Raw genomic sequence first — 22,035 nt, 5'->3', positions numbered from 1 at the left:
ATAAACCAAATATGAAAAATTTAGGAAAATGAGGAAGAACTGATGATTCAAATGTTGTATTACAAGTAGTAATGTAGTTAGTGCATAAATTACTATTGCAATAAATGTGTTAATTTTCTTCATTATTAGTCGATTTTTTTAATGCAGACATATGTTGCAGGGACTACGAAAATCATCAGACTGGCGTGACTGTAAACATCAAGGGGTTAAATAAAAAAAATGTATGTGTTTTAGAGGACATTTCAGAATATCGCGATATATATCGTATATCGCGATATAGTCAGTAAATATCGCGATATCATTTAGAGACCATATCGCCCAGCCCTATAGCAGCCCTGTAATACTTTGGTACTACATCTTTGTGTGTGTGTTGAGGCCTTACAGATGGAGAGCGCTCCACAGAGAGTAACAGCGTCCTGAGGCCCATCTTCCCTCAAGTGCTGCCTGAGCCTGTCAAACCGTTGCCAGAACAAAGCTCCCAGGTTTCTATGTTTCTTTGACCATCCACAGGTTTTCTAAAGGGCTTGGAACATGTTGTGCTATTTAGTGTTTTTACCTGCAATGTTCATTTGGATTGTGTTATTCAGGATCCTGTAAAGTGATCGTCATTTTAAAAAAGTGAATCTTTTCAGGTGATTTTTAACCCTGAGAAACTGCTTTGTAGATATATGAGTTTGTCAAATGTATCCAGGCTGGGTTTTGAGCTTAACTATTTGACAATAAATGATTTTGTTTGAACAGTTTTGGCAGCAGATAGTTGGGTATCAGCACTTGAACATTTTGTTTATCTTTTCAAGTTGATTCCCTACACTGAACATGCTGATTTTTTTCCCCTCGCCTGATAGATAAATACTCTGTTACTGTGATAATAAAAGTACTGGTACAAACATATTAATTGGTGAAATACATAGTAAATGTGTACACTTGGTACCTTTTGAATTACATCACAGAATCCATTTTTTCTGTTTAATAACTTCCTTGAATGAAGTTCAAGATTTCAAAGGTCAAAATAAGTTCTTCATTTCATAATTTGTCACAGAAGGAATTATCCAACAAGAGAGGGCCGCCCATCCTTCAGAATCGTCTTCAGAAGAAGGGCAACGGTACAGTCACAGTGGAGGAAAAGAAAGAAAAAGGGGAGGAAGAGGGGGTCATCAGGTGAGTGTTGGCGTATGATCACAACTAACAGTTAGTTTACATATTTGTATAATTGATCTTTTATTCCTCTGGTGCCTTTTAGCTGGCGAGGTGCACTGGTTGATACTGATAAGGACACAGTAGAAGCCAAGGATGGGGAAAGTAAGGATCATTTACTTGCCAACCATAAATCTGGATCTTCAAACCAGTCAGGTTCCTGCTGTTTGTTTTCCCACTTGATCACATTTAACAAAGGAAAAACATTTCCATCACGATATTGGAATCATTTCTAATGGTGACAATGAATTCAAACATCAACTTCAGATTATCATTATAATCTAAATAAAGATGGCACACTTCTTACACTTGTTTCTGAAAGATTGTGTATACTGGGATGGGATAATAACTAGGCCTCTTGTGTGTGTTGTGTGTTTCAGAAGCTAGCTTGTTGGAGGCTGTGAAGGACGCTTTCAGACATGCATGGCAGGGTTATAAAGACTTTGCTTGGGGCCACGATGAGCTTCGGCCCCTCTCCAAGTCCTACAGCGAGTGGTTCGGTTTGGGTTTGACGCTTATCGATGCCCTGGACACCATGTGGATCCTTGGCCTTAAAGAAGGTAGACTGAGCTTTGTGACTTTCAACTTTAAAATGTTACTGTCCACTAGTCATAACTGACAGATAAACCCCACAACCACCCAATCATCTTCTAAGGATTAAATACTCATCTCCTGTATGCTAGAAAGGTTGAAAATTGGGAGAGAAAAACACAATGCTTGCAGCGATTGGAAGACACAACCCTGCTGTTCGCATCATTCATATTGTAGCATACTGAAAGAATGGGTATTGGATACTGTCGTGGCTTCCTTCCTTGTTTTTCCATCAAGCCACTAGAAAGTCAATGCGGTCCTTCCTTGTTCACTATGAAGTCCGTGATTTGTAAACTCACGATTCACATCCGCTCGTATCCATTCATTTCCAAGAGTATTTCATTCATTATAATAATATGGTGGCAACCATTTAATTCCACACAGATTTGTCCGTCACGTGAGTTTTTTAACAATGTCGTGGCTTCCTTCCTTGTTTTTCCATCAAGCCACTAGACGCCTTAAACAGACAGTTCTAACTTGTTTCTTTCCTTAAATTACTCACAGTTTGAAGTGTTGCTTGGCCTCCAATGGTTTTGAAGATGTTGCGATGTGTTTGCTCAAAATAAAATAACAAACTTTTGCACATGCAACAAAGAAAAATAGGCCTTTACAATATTCAAAATAAATAGGCAAAACTCAAATAAAACAAACAACTTAGGTATTCTTTCTTTCGTGATAATGCTTATAACTTCACAACTTAAATGGTACTTGTACGGTTTTTATGTATGTGTACGGTACGAGTACGTTACGGTTAAAAAAACTGTTCTTCGACGGCGTCTCTCAACAGGTTGCCCAACACTGTGGCGTTAGCACAGGCGCCGTGGGAATTGTAGTCCTTTATAGTGCGTTGACTAGACGTCACAATTAGGTGGCCTTTCTTATTGTAGGAGCCAATTAACTTCTGTGGGTATAAAGGTAGGAACCTATGTTTGGTGGTGAGAGGTTCCGCCGGAAGGCCAAACAGTTTTTGACCACACACGGAGCACACACAAAGAGCACACACAAACACGGGATTACAAGCAAAGCAAAGGTATTGTGTAAACGGTAATATCGTGTGGTGAATATGGAAAGAAGCAAGTAAAATGGAAACCAGTAAAATGGAAATAAATGGACTGTTTCAAACTGGAAACTTGGTTTCTGACCTTTATTCGGCAGCAATCTTGTATGCGTCAATTACACCCAGAAAGCGGATCCTCAGAGGCTTAAAGCGTTGGCTTAGCCTCTACACTTATCAAATCAAAAATATTGGCTCTAACATACCGGCCCCTATTGTTATGGGCATCTTTAATAAAAATAAACAAAAATTCAAAAAGATCCAGACAAAGTCAATCTTCATATTCTATTTGAGATAGACAGGGTGTCTTAATTGTCCATCTTCAGTTATTTCCTTATTCTAAGGCAGGCACCAGTAGGCATATTTTACTTATTGGTCTTTCCAGCGTGTTGGTTTTTGTCTTACTTTTTAACATGAAGAAATAAGGACAGCAAACAGCTAAATGAGTTCCCCAAAATAGATAAATGTTAATTATTTGTTGTATTAAGAGTGATATTTAATTATTGTTGTGACCAGTCGGAACCTGATACTTAAAGAGCATCTTGCAGGTTTTTTTTTTTTTTTACATTTATGCTTAAACTTGCTTGAAAATTACAATTAAAAAAGTGAATGTAGGATTTGATATGTTTTACGAGACATAAGGGCAGGAATTCAGAGGGAAAGGAGCAATTTTGAGCTCTGCTCTTAAAAACTGCTTTTTTTTTAAGGTCATACGTCAAACGCGTCATATTACATCACAAAGGGGAAACATCTCCGCTCTGACCGTGGGTATAGTTAGTAGTTGAGTTGAGCGGTTGTGTTTTAGTGAGCTGGTATTTTTCGGTAATTTTACATTGTATTTCACCATTTGTAATCATGGTGCAGTATTGTGTTTGTGCAGGTTGCACAAATACCAGCCTGTCAGGACATCGAGTCCACAGTTTCCCTCACGGCAAAAGGGCCGGAGCTAGCGTTATTATCCACAGCACATACTCTCCACAGCTTTATCAGGAAACCGTATTACATCTCTCTCCCCCCCCCCCCCCCCCCATTCGCTGCTCTCTCTCTCTCCCCTCCGGTACACGGCACCGTAAGACGCAGTGTGGAGTTGCATTAGATAACGCTGTGGTGGCTGTACTGCTCCAGCCGTCTCCTTTCTGTTTGTTTGTTTCCCCCTGTCTGTGTTGTTTGTGTGTGCGTGGTGGCTTTCACTCCTGGCTCCCGGCTCAACCTCCACTCACCTGCTGAAATCAGCTGTGCACCCTCCCCGACTACACACCTGCTTTCATTCAAGCCATTTACATCGGCATATCAACGGAGGCTCCACAACCTTTCTCCGCCAGATCGTCAAGTATCAGCCGTATCTCGCGTCTCCCCTCCGGTACACAGCACCGTAGTGTGGAGTTGCATTAGGTAACGCGAGATACGGCTGATACTTTGGCATTAGTTTCTGTTATGGATCAGTGTCAACAGTCTTGCCAGTAACGTTACTATATTATCAATGCTACTTTAGTTATAGCCTGATATATGATAGCTAACTTCACAATGTTGTTATGTGACGTTAGCTAACATTCTGTAGCTAACGACGGTCACTCACCAAGATAGCTGCCCAGTTCTCCACTGGTTCTCCTCACACCACAGCTCAATTTCTCTCCGATGGCCGTTATTTCTTCTAATCCTTGGCTGCTCCTGGTCTCTTGGACGCCTAGTAGGCTCATAATTATAAGGTTGTGGTCCGTCATATGCATTTGAATATTCATGTTCAACTTCTTCTGTGTCTTCTGTGTCGAAACTAGCATTGGGATCCATGTTTATTAATACGTTACACCGGCCGCTCTCCCCCTTGTTTCCCCTTTGTTACGTCACACGCGGGAGGTCACGTGGGGAGGCTTTTTTATGCGGAAGGGAACATTTCATACAAAAACGACGCCAGATGTCACTGTAGTGTATATTTCTGTATATTTAAAAAAAAAATCTAGTGTATTCATCTTTTTCCTACACATTTATTCACAGGTGTCTTTAACCTGGAAGTTGCTCTTTAAGTTGCACATGCATTGGTGTGATTACGGAGCCGGAAAGCGATGCACGTTTACTCGCGTGCGCTGTGCACCGTGTGTTTGTTTTACAAAAAATGGCGACGCAAATTAAGTTGTTTGACTGTGGGTTAAAATGTTCGGCCAACCCATCAACATCTCAAACGAATGTTCAAAGTGATTCAAATGATAAGTCGCAAAATGAACCCGAATGAAAAGCAAAGAGGAAATGTGTAAAGTCTTGGGAGGTGAAATATATATGTACAGTTGAAAGAAAAAGTATGTGAACCCTTTGGAATTACCTGGATTCCTGCATAAGTTGGTCATAAAATGGAGGAAGCCACTGCTGTCCAAAAAAAACATTGCTGCACGTTTGAAGTTTGCAAAAGAGCACCTGGATGTTCCACAGCACTACTGGCTAAATATTCTGTGGACAGATGAAACCAAAGTTGAGTTGTTTGGAAGGAACACACAACGCTATGTGTGGAGAAAAAAAGGCACAGCACACCAACATCAAAACCTCATCCCAACTGTGAAGTATGGTGGATGGAGCGTCATGGTTTGGGGCTTCTTTGCTGCCTCAGGGCCTGGACAGATTGCCATCATCGACGGAAAAATGAATTCTCAAGTTTATCAAGACATTTTGCTGGAGAACTTAAGGCCATCTGTCCACCAATTGAAGCTCAACAGAAGATGGGTGATGCAACAGGACAACGACCCAAAACACAGAAGTAAATCAACAACAGAATGGCTTCAACAGAAGAAAATACGCCTTCTGGAGTGGCCCAGTCAGAGTCCTGACCTCAACCAAATTGAGATGCTCTGGCATGAACTCAGGAGAGCAATTCAGACCAGACATCCCAAGAATATTGCTGAACTGAAACAGTTTTGTAAAGAGGAATGGTCCAAAATTCCTCCTGAACGTTGTGCAGGTCTGATATGCAACTATAGGAAACGTTTGGTTGAGGTTATTGCTGCCAAAGGAGGGTCAACCAGTTATTAAATCCAAGGGTTCACATACTTATTCCACCCTGCACTGTGAATCTTTACATGGTGTGTTCAATAAAAACATATAATTGTTTGTGTGGTTTTAGCTTAAGCAGACTGTGTTTGTCTATTGTTCTGACTTAGATGAAGATCAGAACACATTTTATGACCAATTTATGCAGAAATCAAGGTAGTTCCAAAGGGTTCACATACTTTTTCTTGCAACTGTACATTCTGCTACGTTGTGCATTCACTTCCGGTAAAAGTTCCTTCAGAATAAGAGTCCCGACCTTATTACTACCAAAATAAAAGTGCAAAACAAAACTTTACCATAGGAAAATATTGGCATACAAATATAATCACTTCTATAAAAAGGTAACACATTTTAAATATAGTTAAACATATTAAAGGTAATTTACAGTATTAATTATTAATATCTAATTATTGTCTGTGAATGCTTTTTCATTTTTTTAACATTAGAAATGTATTAGTCCTGCCAATCCAAGACTTCAATGCTGAAGGGCCAACGGATCTATGGTGGGGGTCAGCACAAAGGTCAAGAGAACCCACATTTGAAAGGGAGATAACGGATGACCAATAAACTAGTGACTTGCTCAATTCATGTTTGAGGGATCTGTGAAGAAAATTGACACCAGCTGCACTACTGGTATTTAGTATACCAGCAATTGAGGGTGGACAAGTTTACTACCACTTTAGTTTCAAATAATTGTGTTAATTACTTATTTTAAGCATTTGAACATTCTTTTGTCACATTTTCATTATTAAGTTGATGTATAACTGTATAGTATCTTAATTATTTAAAATATAAGGTGACTAAAAATGGCAACCGTATTTTCAGTTTTGCTGATGCCTGGTTGCCAGCCTGGCAACCACTTTTAAAAGTTAGCGTTGAGCCCTGTCTTAAGAAGAACACTCTGAATCAGTCCTCCAGATCCAGGACGCGTCTCCATAACTCTTGCCATTAACCAGGATCCACGAGGTGCATTTGAATCCATGATTATTACGATGTCTCCAGGTATGAATTTCCTTTTTAATGTGATTCCATTGCTGTCTTTCTTGCAAAAGTGATAGATATTCTTTGATCCATCTGGTCCAAATCAAATTAGCTATGTACTGTCATAGCCAGCGGCGTCTTGAGTATGTGTCTTTCTGATGGAATAAGCCTGGGGGCAACAAAGGTTTGACCTTGAGCTGCAGCAAATGGTTTGGTGTGAGTGGTTCCAAGTCATTTGGATCATTTGACACTGTAGTTATTGGTTGGCTGTTGAGAATTCCTTCAACTTCACACAGAACTGTTGAAAGGCTTTCGTCATCAAGTGCTTGTTGTTTTGTGATGGAGAGCAGAATTTTCTTTACAAGCCGGATTAGTCTTTCCCATACTCCGCCATGATGTGCTCCGTAAGGAGGATTGAAGGTCCATTTCACATCCCTTTGCTGGAGGACTTGTTCTATTTTGCTCAGATTCCACTCTTTTATAGATTCCTTCAGTTCTCTTTCAGCGGCAACAAAATGAGTCCCATTGTCTGACCTCATCTCCAATACTTGTCCTCTTCTGCTGATGAAACCTATGCAGGCACTAATGCATGAATCTGTATCTAACGAATGAGCTACTTCCAAGTTCTACGCTCTGGTTGTTAGACAGGTAAAGATAACTCCATATCATTTCACAATGCTTCGTCCTCTTTTCACTTCCAGTGGGCCAAAGTAATCCACTCCAACATATGTGAATGGTGGTAGTTCTGGTGTAATTCTGTCTTTTGACAGATCTGACATTTTTTGTTCTCCTGCATTTCCATGCATGCGTCTGCACACAGTACATTCAGATATTATTTTTCTGGCTAATGCATTGGCACATGGTATCCAGTATTTTTGTCTTAACCCAGATAACATATGATTCCTTCCACTGTGACCAACTTGTTGATGAATATCTCGAAGTATGGTTTTAGAGACATGGTGGTGTTTTCCAAGAATGGTTGGGTGCTTTGCTTCCTCAGGCATTGCCATTTTATTTAGCCTTCCTCCAACCTTTATCAGTTCATTCTCATACACTGGATCCAATTTATACAGTGTACTACTTCCTTTGATAGTGTAGCGGCGATCGCTCATCAAAAAAGGCCACTCATGGAGGTTAGCAGTCAGAGTTCCCAACGCATGTTGTGGTGAAGGATGAGGTCCACCATGACGTCATTTGTAATGCTTTATTTCTTAATACAACGTTAAAATGTTCTTAAACAAAGGCCTATCTAACATCTTGGTTAAAACATAACAATCACGCACACGCTCAGACACGGTCAACACGGTTGAAAAACATGTGGCTTCCTCTCTAACCTCTCATCCCAACTGATCACCTGTGCCCACATATATAGCTTAATTACCTCCCGTGCTCCCAGGTGCGCAGATTAGACGATGACGCGTTTACACACACACACAGACAAACCCCGTGCACAACCCAAAGCAAATTGGCTCCAACACACCGGCCCCTAATTGTGACTGTATAATAAGGTGACAATTACACCAAAACACCAGTGGAGTCAATTATTAGTAAAGAGCACGAAAGTGTCTCAGTCCATACTGTCAGTCAAAAAGTGTCCAAAAAGGGAAAAAGTAATCCGAACATAGGGATCTATGTCAGTTCTTCATTCAGCTTCCTGGAGAAGACAGATCTTGGTGACTGGTCATTCCAGTATACTGCATTTTGTCTGGACTTTATCAGACCGCACCAGTCCATGTGCGTCAGGAAAGGTCTGCAGTATTTTCCCTAGCAACCAAGATCCACGGGGGCAGTAGAGTCTGCAACGATGACGATGTCTCCTGTGACGAAACTCCTCTTGTCCTTTGTCCACCGTTGACGTTCCTGTAACAATGGTACTCCCGGATCCATCTGCTGCCAGTAGGAAGATACTCAGCTTTCATGCCACGAGATGCCTCATCTTCTGGATTTTGCTTCGTACCAACGTACCTCCATTGTGAAATATCAGTGGCATCTCTTATAGCAGAAATCCTATTGGCCACGAAGGTGTGAAAACGCTTTGTTTCATTCCTAATGTATTTCAGTACAGTTGTGCTATCCGTCCAGAAGGTTGAACCTTTCAACTCTAGCTGCAGCTCAGCTCTCAGCATCTTGTCAACTCGCACTGCAAGCACAGCAGCTGTTAATTCCATTCTCGGGATTGTCACTGTCTTTACTGGAGCAACTTGTGCTTTTCCTAGCAGGAAAGCTAGATGAAAGTCCTTCCGTTCATTTTGCAACCGCAGGTATGAAACTGTGCCGTATCCATGCTCACAGGTTGGGCACTTGTGGCCTGTCCAAAATCTTTAGGTTTGATACACCTTGGCACACTGAACATGCTTAGCTTTTGAAGGTCTTCCAGCCATTTCACCCACTGCAGCTGATTCGTTTGTAGTATTTGATCATCCCAGCTGTGGCTTAATCTGCACAGGTTTTGCAGCAGTAGCTTGCTGTTCAGTGATGTCCCTTTTTAAAGCTTGCGCTGCAATCAGACACAACTCTCAAGGTCCCCTTTTTAGGCTGATGCTCGCCATGATGTGGGATGTACCAGACTTTTCCTTTTCTGCCTTCCAGTTGCTGTTCAGGCACTCTTTCTGCATAGCTCTTTTGTATGACATCGTTCAGAAAGTTGACATACTCCTCGTTAAGTGTTGCATTTTTCTTGAATTTCCTTTTAAGACACAGAGCCCTTTGCTCAGCAACATGGCGATTGTTTGGCTTTGACACTTTTTCTTCTCTGAAAGGGAATTTCAGACTGTAATTTCCATCAGTGAGGTTGGCGGAACTTTTCATGATTTCCCAAAACGTAAGATCTTTTCTGGACATTTCTGGCTTTTCATCAACTGATCTTTCATTTAAGTCGTGGTTGTATTGCTTTACCAGCAGTTCCTCCAAGCTGGTTAATGGTATTTGATTAACTGCAATGGTGGGACAGCTGTTTACAATTTGGCGGTCTGCTCTCAGCAGTCCATTGACAACCCATCCTAGCAGGGTTCTGACAGCATAAGGTCCATCATCATCATTGCTGCTCACCACCTCCCATGGTTCCATGAGTTTTGAGGCATTAGCTCCAATTAGCAGCTCCACGTCAGCGTCAATGAGAGGAAGTTTCACAGAGTTTAAGTGGTGCCATGCACTTAACTCTTCCTGTTTTGGAATGTTGTCACGAGTCACAGGCATTACAGTTTGTGTGAACACATCAGGTAGCTCATAGTAATTGTTACTGTTGAGTGCAGCCACCTCCAACCCAGAAATGATGTGACTATCCACAAGCTTTTCCTAATTCATTGTTCTCAACAGGAATTTGGATTCTCTTCCTCTCATCTTAAGCTCCCTCATCAGTCGCTTTGAGCAAAAGGTGGCCGTGCTACCAGGATCCAGGAAGGCATAAGTGTTTATCACTGTGCTGGTAGCCTTGATCTGAATGGGCACAATGGGCAAGGCACAATCCTGTCCTCCAGCCCCAATATGGCCACATGTTTTGGTAGAAACTTTGTGATCCTCTGTTGATGTTTCTTGCTGTATGTCCTCTGATGAGACCTCCTTTCTCTGTGAATGGATGTGGAGGATGGTGGGATGTTTTAAATTACACACTTGGCAGTACAGGCGGCTGTGCCAGTCCTTACTCATGTGTCCAACAGCTAAACAACCAAAACAAGCTCCCTTTTCTTTCAGAAAACTAATTTTCTCTGTGTGCATCATCCTCTCCATTTTATAGAATGTCTCCAACTCTTCACACAGCAGACAAGATATCCTTCTTGGCCTATACGGTAGGCTATTCTCCTTTTGCTTTTCAGGTGCAGTTCCATGATTGACAGCTTCAACAGAAGTAGCAAAACTGCTTCCTTTCTGGAGGCTGTGATATGTTGTTTCCACTTATGTATTTTGTTGAAGAGATGGATGTGTCTTGAATGTTTACAAACAGCGGATCAGAGACAATAGATACTTGTCGCTCAACAAACTTGACAATATCGCTGAAACTTGCTTGACGATGTTGCCTCTCCTGTAGCTCGTAAGCAAGGTTTCTCCATCTTTCCCTCATTTTGTAGGGCAATTTTAAGATCATAGCCCGCATGTTAGTTGGCATATTCATCTCTGACATGTAGCTTATGTCCTCCATGGCATTGCAGCAAACACGGAGAAACAAAGAAAAAGCTTGCAAAGCCTTAACATCCTCTGCTTTCACTGGTGTCCATCCAAGCGCTTTCTCCATGTATGCAGTGGCTATTATTTGTTGACTCCAAAGCGTTCTCTCAAAAGTGTCTTTGCTCTTTGGTATCCCCTGTCGGGTGGCATGTGTTGACAGCTTTTAACCAGTTCCTTGGGTTGTCCCTTGGTGTATTGTTCCAAAAAGTAAAGGCAATCAACATTGTTAGCAGTCTTTCCTTTCACTCCATGTTCAAATGCTCGTATGAATGCACTATACTCCAAAGGGTCTCCATCAAAGATTGGTATTTCTCTTGGTGGCAGTGACAATGTTGACTCTTGCTGCACCAACAGAGCTGTGATATCATTTTGCCTTTGCATGATGTTGATAATGTTGCCTTGATTCACGTTACTTTGCACTGAACCCGTATGTCGGTTGGTTTCCTGCACCAAATGTGTGTCAAGATCATGAGTGACTTGTGTGGCAGAGAATGTCTGCTGACATATCTGAGATGACGTGGGATTGAGTTCATAGGCTTTAGATCCATTTCCTTCTGGTATTGTTGTGGCTGTGAATGCCTCCATAGGCAATAGAGTTTTGCCACCTACTGATGGATGATGCAACTGCTGGTTTGAATCTTTGGGGCGCGCACCCATTGACAGAGCAAAGTTCTTATCCTCTTCTGCAGGATTATGGAACTGCAAGTTTGCATCCTTGTGCAGAGTCTCCACTGACACTACAGCTCTGCTGCCCCCTGTTGGTGAGGGGTTGAACTGACCTTCTGAACCTTGTGGGATGAATTCTGTAGCAGAGGGTCTAAGAGAGATTTTCCTTTTGGCTCTGTCTAGATATGAATTCATTCCATTTGAATCAGCCCTTGAGCTTTGAACCTCAGATCCTCTGTACCTGAGCACATTGGACTTTGCGGTATAGGCAGCAATTCCACTTTGCAATTCAAGCCACTCCTTGCGTTGTCTGATCTGCTCCTCTTCACATTTTCTGGCTGCTGCGAGGCTGTCCTCTTCACACTTTCTGGCTGCTGCGAGGCTAAGCCCTTCACACTCCAGTGCATGTTTTTCTTTGAGGATAGCCGCCATAGCACTGAGAGCAGCCGCTTCAGCCTCCGCCTTGATACATGCAGACGAGATGGATGACATGTTGGACCTGTGGCTGGAGCGGCCAGCTGATGAGCATGTTATTCCGCTTACATTAGAAATGCTGTCATTTGGACAGATATCATCATAACCACCTTAGTTTTGGTTGCAGCATTGACATTTACCACATCATCATTCGTGTTCGTGTTTCAAACCATTCATTTTGTTTTATAACTTCATCCTCTGGTATTAATGGTTTCAGTGACTCATGCAACTAATTTAATTCCATCATTGTTTTCACAAACATTTCACACATGGATTCCACCTCAGGCACATTTTGGCTTGAAAGTATCAATTGTTCAACATCCTTTGTTAATTTATGCAGTTTCTTTATCCTTGAATTCCTTTCATGCTGAATTGATGCTATTTTTAATTCCAATGCTTTAACAGTGAGTTTAGGCTGTCTTTTACCGAGCCCACTCTCTTTATCACTTTGAGTGGCAGGCGCTTTAGGCCGACTCATGGAGGTTAGCAGTCAGTTCCCAACGCGTGTTGTGGTGAAGGATGAGGTCCACCATGACGTCATTTGTAATGCTTTATTTCTTTATACAACGTTCAAATGTTCTTTTACAAAGGCCTATCTAAAATCTTGGTTAAAACATAATCACGCACACGGTCAACACGGTTGAAAAACGTGTGGCTTCCTCTCTAACCTCTCATCCCAACTGATCACCTGTGCCCACATATATAGCTTAATTACCTCCCGTGCTCCCAGGTGCGCATATTAGACGATGATGCGTTCACACACACACACACACACACACACACACACACACACACACACACACACACACACACACACACACAGACACACAGACACAGACAGATAAACCCCGTGCACAACCCAAAGCAAATTGGCTCCAACAGATAGGTTTTCCCCCTTTCAAAGTTTCCACTTCCTCTGGAAAAGCCTGTTTTTGACAGAAACACAACAATGCTGCTTCAGCCTTATCCAAGTTATCCTTAGAGTGTGAGACCTCTCATAGAGTCTTTAAACACTCATCTCCTTCTCAATCAGCTTTATTCGATTTGGTTCTTTTGCTTGAGTAGAAGTAACTTCCTTCCTCTTCTTACTTAAAAGCAGCAAGATATGTTTTACTTGAAGGAACCATGCAACTGCTCTTTTCAGTTTCCTCCAATCAGAGTAGTGATGCACTAGCTTGCTTGTGGCATTTAGGTCAGTTGCAATGGTTGGGTTCACGTTGAATTTTTCCTTCTTCACCTCTGGATCATCAGGATAGCTGTCATTGACCATTTTAAGTGCGTCCGGAAACTCAGGCCATTTGTCCTCAGGTTTTTTCAGAAACAATGGACCATTTATCCAAGTCTCACATTTCAGGAACGATTCTGCTGCCAATCCCCGAGACGCATAATCTGCTGGATTCAGTTTAGTGTTGATGTATTTCCACTGTGATGTTGCTGTTGCTTCTCTGATCAGACTTATTCTATTGGCTACAAATTTCTGAAACCTTAGCGTTTCATTCATGATGTATCTCAGAACAGATGTACTGTCAGTCCAGAAGACAGATTTGCATAATGGGATTTGCAGCTCGGTTCTGATCATCTTGTCCATGCGTACTGCCAGTACTGCTGCTGTGAGCTCCAATCTTGGGACAGTGACCTTTTTCAGAGGCACGACACGTGACTTTCCTGACATGAAGGATATGTGAACGTCTTCATCTTCATTTGTCATCTTAAGATAGGTGACAACACCATATCCAATCTCGCTTGCATCACTGAAACGGTGCAATTGTGCAGAATTAATTTGTCCATAATTCTTTGGTTTGATACATCGATCAATCTTGAAGCTTTCTATCCGCTTTAATCCCATGAGCCATCTTTGCCACTGTTTCTTGAGAGCCTCCGGGATTTCTTCGTCCCACCCACAATTGAGTTTGCACGACTCTTGTAGGACATGCTTTGCAGTGAAGATAAATGGTGAAAGAAATCCAAGTGGGTCATACACAGAGCAGACTGTTGAAAGGATGCCTCTCCTTGTGGCTGGTTCAGATTTTAAGCAGACTTGAAACTTGAAAACATCTTCCTCCACATGCCACTGTATCCCTAGGGCTCTTTCTATTGGACGATTGTCTTGGGTCTCTAATTCCAGGTTTTTTACATCTTTGGGTTTTTCACTCTTTAGGATGGAGGCCAGCACAGTTTTACTGTTGCTTGTCCACTTTGTCAGATTAAAACCTCCCTTTGCACAAAGATCCTTGAGTTCTTCACATAACTTCACAGCTTGATCAGCAGAAGCGACAGATTTTAAGCAGTCGTCAACATAGAAATGTCTTCCGACGGTGTCAACAGCTTCTGCAGAGAAATCATCTTTGTTGTCTTCAGCGGTTTTAGTGAGAGCATAGGTTGCACAACTTGCTGATAAAGTGGCGCCAAATAGATGTGCTGTCATCCTGTACTCAGCGAGAGGTACACTGACATCTCCTCCTGGCCACCAAAGAAAGCGAAGATAATCCTGATGGGCAGGAGCCACCTTGAACTGATGATACATCCCCTCGACATCAGCCATGAAAGCTATCTGTTCTTGTCTGAATCGAATGAGCGCACCAAGTAGCGTGTTGGTAAGATTGGGACCCTGAATAAGCTTGTCATTCAATGAATATCCTTGATAAGATGCAGAACAATCAAACACCACACGAATCTTGGCCTTCTTTGGGTGATCAACCCCATGAGGTGGTATGTACCACACCTTTCCACTCTCAGGTTTGAGCTGCTCTTGGGGCAGTGGCTGAGCGTGACCTTTTGCTAGCACAGCCTCCAATAATGTTTTATATTCATCATGGAAAACTTTGTTCCTTTTGAATTTCCTTTTGAATGATTATGCTCTCTGCTCTGCAAGTTTGCGATTGTTTGGCATCATGATATTCTTCTGTTTTAAATGGAAGTTCCAGCTGATAATGTCCATCTTTGATTTGAGCTGAATCTGACATGATCTTTAAAAATGGTTTGTCTTCCACTGACATCTCTTTCTTCTCATCACAACCTTTCTCTGGAAAGTCATGAAGCTCACTTAAATGTGTCACTGATATCCGATTAACAACAGCACATGAAGTATTCTCAGATTCAGTGGTTTCCTGATTCATTCCATTCACAACCCAACCTAGGACTGACTTAACAGCAAAGGGTCCTCCATTTTGACTGTTTATTATTTTCCACGGCTCCATTAGCTTTGATGCATTTCTTCCTATAAGCAACCCGATTTCACAATCCAATTCAGGCAACTTAATCTCTCTTAGATATTTCCATTTATTTATGGTCTCTTGAGTGGGAATTTGCTCTTTTCAAGCAGGAATCTCCTCTTGTGTGTAGACTTTAGGCAGCTGATAAAAATCATTGCCTTAGATGCAACTCACTTCAAGACCTTTGACAAAGGAAGTGTCAATCATTTTCTCCTGACCCATTGTTTTTAAGAGGATTTTTGTTCTCTTGGCTTTGGCATGCAAATCTTGTTGAAGGGCTTCAGTACAAAAACTTGCAGTGCTTCCCTGATCCATAAATACGTAAGTCTGCACAGTCTGGTTCGAGTTTGACAACTTTATTTGAACTGGGATAATTGGTAGGGTTTGTTGCCCACCGGCCCCAGTGTGGTTTCTGCCATTTAAAGAGACTAATGCACTGCTTACAGAAGCTGCTTGGGTGCATTTATCAGAGCTGTCTTTTTGTTCAATCCTTTTCTTGTAGATGTGCAATGTTGTTGGATGTTTCATTGAACAAACCTCACATTTCATTCTTTTCTGACAGTCTTTGCTTAGATGTCCTTTCGTTAGACAGCCAAAGCAAATTCTTTGTGCTTTTAAGCAGTCAATCTTTTCATTGTGAGATGTTTTGTTCATCTTACATGTTTCAGAGATGTGTTCTCCTGCACAAAATACACGTTATGGTCTGAATTGATGTTTTGGAAAGGTTTTTGCTCTTCATTGACTCCGGGGGTTGTCACAGTAACAAAACTACTTCCCTTATAACCATGAGCAGGCTTATTAGTGGGTGATTTGTACACTTTAATATCCCTTTTTGGCATGACATCCTGTATGTCTCCAAACATGGGGTCTGATACAATGCGTGCATGCTTTTCAATGAAGTCGACCAATATTGGAAACTTTGCTCTTGTCTTATTGTGTTCATAATATGCATATGCAGTTGTTCTCCACTTTTCCCTCAGTTTAAATGGGAGTTTCATGATCACATTTCTCATGTTTGATGTGCTATTCATTTCATCCAAAAACGCAACATCTTCCATTGTGTTGCAACATCCACGAAGAAAGATAGCATAAGAATGCAGTGCTTTTCTATCTTCACTCTTGATGGCATTCCAGTTCAACATTTTGTCCAAACAAGCTGCTGCGATTAAGAGTTGATGTCCATAGTTCTCTTGGAGCAGTCTTTTGGCTTCCAAAAAGCCCTTTTTAGAATCCATGTATTGGCAACTTTTGACCAAGTCTTTAGCTTGGCCTTCTGTATACTGCTCTAGAAAGAACAGCCTGTCTTTGTAATTCTCAGTTTTATCTTCTATTGTATGTTCGAACATCCTGATGAATGAAAGGTACTGTAATGGCTCTCCTTTAAAGATGGGTATTTCTCTGGATGGGAGTAATGTTAAGCGTTGCTCCTTCATTAGCATTTCAGTGATTTCGTTTTGTCGCTGCATTACTTGAATAAAGTCATTGCTTTCTGTCCGAGAGCTTTGTCTGACTTGGATGGAGTGATGCTGCTGTGCTGATGCTGCTGTCCTTGTTGTGGGCCCTGGTTGTAATACTTGGACATGACCACTAGGGGGCTGCATGACTTGAGTTAATTTAATTTGAGTATATGAAACTCTTTTTATTATCCTTCTCCACAGCTTTTCCTTGGTTCTCTTCATCCTGGAAATCATCATTTTCATCTGGCTGACCAGCGTCATACTCCTCCCCCACACGAGGGTCAGGATCAGTCATCATCCTCAGAAGTTTCCAAGGTTCTAATTTTGGCTGTTGCAGCATCAATATCAGTTTGAAGCTCAAGCTTTTCCATTTCAGCTCTGATATTGGCTTTCATTGCTTCCAGGTCAGCTTCTTGTTTTTCAAGTGAGTGTTTCTGTGATAAGGCAGCAGCGCGTGATCTGAGCGCAGCTCTCTCTGCCTCTGCCTTTCTTCTTACTGATGAAGCTGTTGAAGATTTATTGCTGCCACTAGAACTTTTACGTTTTTTGCTTATCATGCCCACTGATATTGCTTTATGTGGACTTGACATATGTGCAGTATATGAACCATGGTCAGAAGGAGGCACAAGCTCAAAGGAGGCAGCTCTAGCTAACCATTTCTTCATCACATCTTGAAACTCATTGAAATATGCATTTTTTGGGAGATACCAGTCAACATGATCACTTTCTTGTTCTTGCTGCCGACAGAATTTCTTGCACTGTGTAATGTGAGTTTGAAAACTCTTTGGAGAGTATTTGAAAAACCCCACGACAACCTTGCATCTCAATGATATTCCCATAATCAATCATGAGTGAATCAATCCCATTTTTTTTCCTTGAGACTTGACCCAATTTCGTTCTCCTTTTTTTTAATTAACTGCACCAGCTTATCTTCCAAAGCCTTTTCTGTAGGTCTTATTGTTCTTTTTGTTCTGACGGCAGTATTTTCCACAGGCACTTCACGTTCATTCACGTTTGGGTCCATAGGAGTTTCATTCGTTTCCACATTTTCCTTTTCAGCCATTGTTATGCTTTATTTTCATTAAACATCCACTTGTAAACAGCTGTCCTTATTTTAGTGTTGCGCTTTGTTAGTGTGCGGCTTGGATCCGCGGCAGTGAGCCAGATAGACAAACTTATTAAAACCGCTTTTCAAGATGCGCTCCTTGAGTTACGTTCCACAATTTATTCATAAGCGAATTTATTCCACTTCCAGCATTAGACTATACTGTATTGCAACATCCACAACATGCGGCACAAGCCTTTTTCCACAGAAATCCACGTTGTCACAATCCAGAAAGTCAATGCGGTCCTTCCTTGTTCAATATGAAGTCCGTGATTTGTAAACTCACGATTCACATCCGCTCGTATCCATTCATTTCCAAGAGTATTTCATTCATTATAATAATATGGTGGCCACCATTTAATTCCACACGGATTTGTCCGTCATGAGAGTTTTTAACAATGTCGTGGCTTCCTTCCTTGTTTTTCCATCAAGCCACTAGAAGCCTTAAACAGACAATTCTAACTTGTTTCTTTCCTTAAATTACTCACAGTTTGAAGTGTTGCTTGGCCTCCGATGGTTTAGAAGATGTTGCGATGTGTTTGCTCAAAATAAAATAACAAACTCTTGCACATGCAACAAAGAAATATAGGCCTTTACAATATTCAAAATAAATAGGACGGTTTTTATGTATGTGTACGAGTAGTAGTACGTTACGGTTAAAAAACTGTTCCTCGACGGCGTCTCTCAACAGGTTGCCCATCACTGTGGCGTTAGCACAGGCGCCGTGGGAATTGTAGTCCTTTTATAGTGCGTTGACTACAGACGTCACAATTAGGTGGCCTTTCTTATCAAATCAAAAATACTGGCTCTAACAGATACCTTTCTACTATCTGTATACTGTCTAACACATACTACCTTTATTTCAAATCACCTGCTATAGTTGTTATACAAATCTTTGGAATTTCCTCATGTGCAAAGCCATCTTATTTGTCTATGTAGAGCCTGTATGTTAACTTCATCAAATCATTTCAGTTAAGTTCACAAATGATTCTTTATTAATTCTCAAAATGGTGTATTGTTTTGTTACAGAGTTTGAAGAAGCAAGGACGTGGGTGGCCACAGAGCTCACATTCAACAAGAATGTAGATGTCAACCTGTTTGAAAGCACCATCCGAATCCTGGGAGGCCTCCTGAGTACCTACCATCTGACGGGGGACACCATGTTCCTTGACAAAGCTGTGAGTCCACCATGTACTAATTTCACAACGGCAAGCATCCTTTAAGCACATTAAAGAATGCAGAAAAACACCAACTTTGTTTTTTTCTAATGCCGATTATTGAACTAAGTACGTAGACAATTAAATTGGGTGACACTCAATGCCTTCAGCTGCAAATACCTGGATGTCATCTTCATGTTTCTCTGCAGAAAGACATCGGCTCCAGGCTTATGCCAGCCTTTAACACCCCGTCAAAGATCCCCTACTCTGATGTCAATATTGGAAAAGGCACAGCCCACCCTCCCCGCTGGACCTCAGACAGCACTGTGGCCGAGGTCACCAGCATCCAGCTGGAGTTTAGAGAGCTCAGCCGCCTCACCCAGGACCCCCAGTACCAGGTACCTGACCCACAGATACTACATGCTGATCCAGGGTCCGCCAATAAATGCTGGCCCTTTTCATTAGCTCAGCTTTCCATTATTAATCTTGCTGAGCCAACTTGAGGTCATCATGACATTATTGCACTAACCAGAACTTAGATCTTTCTCTTCCCATCTGCACATGCTGTTTTAAAACTTCTTTGCAGTCTGAACTGGGCAGTTTATGAGGATTATTGCACAGATTATTCAAGTAATATTTTTTGTTCTCCATAATGCACAACTGAGACGAGATGTTTTACATCTGAAGCTAACAAAGAACCAAAGTGTCACCGTAACCTACAAAGCTAAGTCTGAGGTGGTCAAAAATAAAAAGTTTCTAAAGGGTTAATAATTTCGAGTGGTATTGAAATGTCTCCAGCCATACAATACATGCACTTTTTTAAATCGGATTTAAAAAGAAAAATTACAATTAGATTTTTTTTCCGGGCAGTCAATTACTGGAATAATAATAATCTGCAATAATCCTCATAAACTGCCCTGGTACTGGACATGTGATTGGCCCCCTGTGGCGGGCCACCGTGTTGTGGCGGGCCACCGTGTTGTGCTGGGCCACCGTGTTGTGGTGCGGCGAGTATTTAATAGTTGGAAGTTTATACTTCATTATAAAGTTATCTAATAGGACTGCACAATTGAGAATAAAAAGTATTCGCAATTATTTTGACTGATATTGCAATTGCAATATGATTTACAATATTAGAGAGAATGATACATTTTGAAACATATTTATATTATCATTGAAGTTATATTAACATGATCATGGTGGGCAGGGCCGGCCCTAGACATTTTGGTGCCCTAGGCGAGATTATGATTTGGTGCCCCCCCCCCCCGCCTCCAAGCAATACACAATAGAATATATAAAGAATAAATGAAAAATCTCTTCAAAAGACCAATACACTACAAAAACTGAAACGTATTGACATAGGTAATATACATAAAGAAGGTTTCAAATGTATTCATTATTGTATGAACATGTTTTAATTGGGGGGTGGATGTCACATCCTCTAGGGGGGTCCGGGGGTATGCCCCCTTCGGAAAGATTTGTTTTAACATTTTAAAGTAAAATGCTTCAATCTGGTGCACTTTGAGCAGAATTACTAGAGACTAGATCTAGAGGGTACAACTCTAAACACCCATATGAAAAAGATCGGTTTACATTTTAATAACCAAATAAGTATGTGAACATAACCAATAACCCACAGCCAATAACAAATAAATGTAACATATTTTTTATTTATTTTATCCTTATTATTATTATTGTAGTTATTAAATGAAAATCACTCATCAAACAAAAGTAGCTTCTCTTAAAACTTCAAGAAAAGAAAGTGCAAACGTGGACAAAAATATAGCCAACGGAGCTCTTACAACTGAGGTTATTGCAAATAAATTAAGATAATGAACAACATTACACACACTATAAATCAAATGAAACAGGCAATCAGAACAACAAGTCTCTGCTATGTTATTGTGTCCTTTAATGAGTCCACATCCTTAAAGTCGGACACGTCTGGACTTCCTTGCTGCAAATTCATTTATTGTGTCGTCAAATGATATTTGCCCCGAAACCTCGCGATTGATGCTTATTAAAGCTAATCCATTGAGGCGTTCTTGAGCCATTGACGACCTCAGGTATGTTTTAATGAGCTTCAATTTGGAGAAGCTCCTCTCCCCAGCAGCAACTGTCACTGGAATAGTGACAGCGATCCTGAGGGCCACCCACATATTTGGATACACTTCGTTCATTTTCTTCTCCTGTAGGAAAGTCAGAAGTTCCAGGGTAGTCATGTTGGCTTTTGGCAAAGCTGGGAAATTCTGCATCTCCAGTGCAAGTTCCCTCTTATCCAGGTCTGACTGCCCACCCCAGCTCAGGGTGTTGCTGAGTGTTTCACACTGCTTCATAAGATCTTCCTTTGGCAGGTCAGGGAAGTTGAGTAGCACCCCAAACTTTTTCTCTACTTCACCAAAGGCCTTGAATCTCTCCTGCAGTGATGCAATGGAAACATCCACCACCATATTGAAAAAAGAAACTTCGAGTTTCTTTAGTGCATCACTCACTTGCTCCTCCTGGGACTCATAGGAGAACTGTCTCTTGGTTGATCTCAGCCTCTTCTGCTTGAGAACAGCTTCCACATTCATTTGGCCACAGATGTCTTTGGCAGATGCTTAGGCAGAAGCAAATCCATTGCCTCTGTAGCTGACCAAAGAAACTTCTGTTTTTCTCAGGAGGTCAACAGCAATATCCAGCTGCATTGACACTGATTGCAACATTTTGCTGACATGTTTGATGTTGGTCAGGATGTCATACCATACCACAGTGCATATTGCAAAGCGGTATGATCCAACCTCTTCAGCCAAAGATTGTGCCTCAATTTTTACGACTCCATCTGTGGCTTTATCCCTCACCTCTAGAAGTGCATCTCTGACTTCTGCAGCCTGATACCTTACAGCCTCTATGCTGTTGATCCGACTCTCCCATCTGGTATCAGACCATGATTTCAATGTGATGTTCACAT

The 22,035-nt window shown here is 41.4% G+C and overlaps 1 protein-coding gene across 4 annotated transcripts in view; it reads left to right on the top strand.

Moving 5' to 3' along the window:
- Positions 1 to 22,035, top strand: part of man1b1b (mannosidase, alpha, class 1B, member 1b) — a 47,923-nt gene that overhangs the window by 7,589 nt on the left and 18,299 nt on the right. For 3 of the 4 annotated variants that reach the window (XM_079690228.1, XM_079690230.1, XM_079690229.1), the window contains 6 exons: positions 376 to 482; positions 1,040 to 1,158; positions 1,241 to 1,350; positions 1,575 to 1,754; positions 18,958 to 19,106; positions 19,295 to 19,483. In XM_079690228.1, coding sequence (XP_079546354.1) covers positions 376 to 482; positions 1,040 to 1,158; positions 1,241 to 1,350; positions 1,575 to 1,754; positions 18,958 to 19,106; positions 19,295 to 19,483 — 854 coding nt within the window. The remainder of the gene's footprint in view (positions 1 to 375; positions 483 to 1,039; positions 1,159 to 1,240; positions 1,351 to 1,574; positions 1,755 to 18,957; positions 19,107 to 19,294; positions 19,484 to 22,035) is intronic. The other variant, XM_079690227.1, reaches the window with a different exon arrangement.

Source organism: Notothenia rossii (assembly GCF_949606895.1).
Source record: "Notothenia rossii genome assembly, chromosome: 6".
NCBI classification, from domain to species: Eukaryota; Metazoa; Chordata; class Actinopteri; order Perciformes; family Nototheniidae; genus Notothenia; species Notothenia rossii.
The sequence above is the reverse complement of the archived record's forward strand: the minus strand, read 5'-3'. Positions and strand labels throughout refer to the sequence as shown.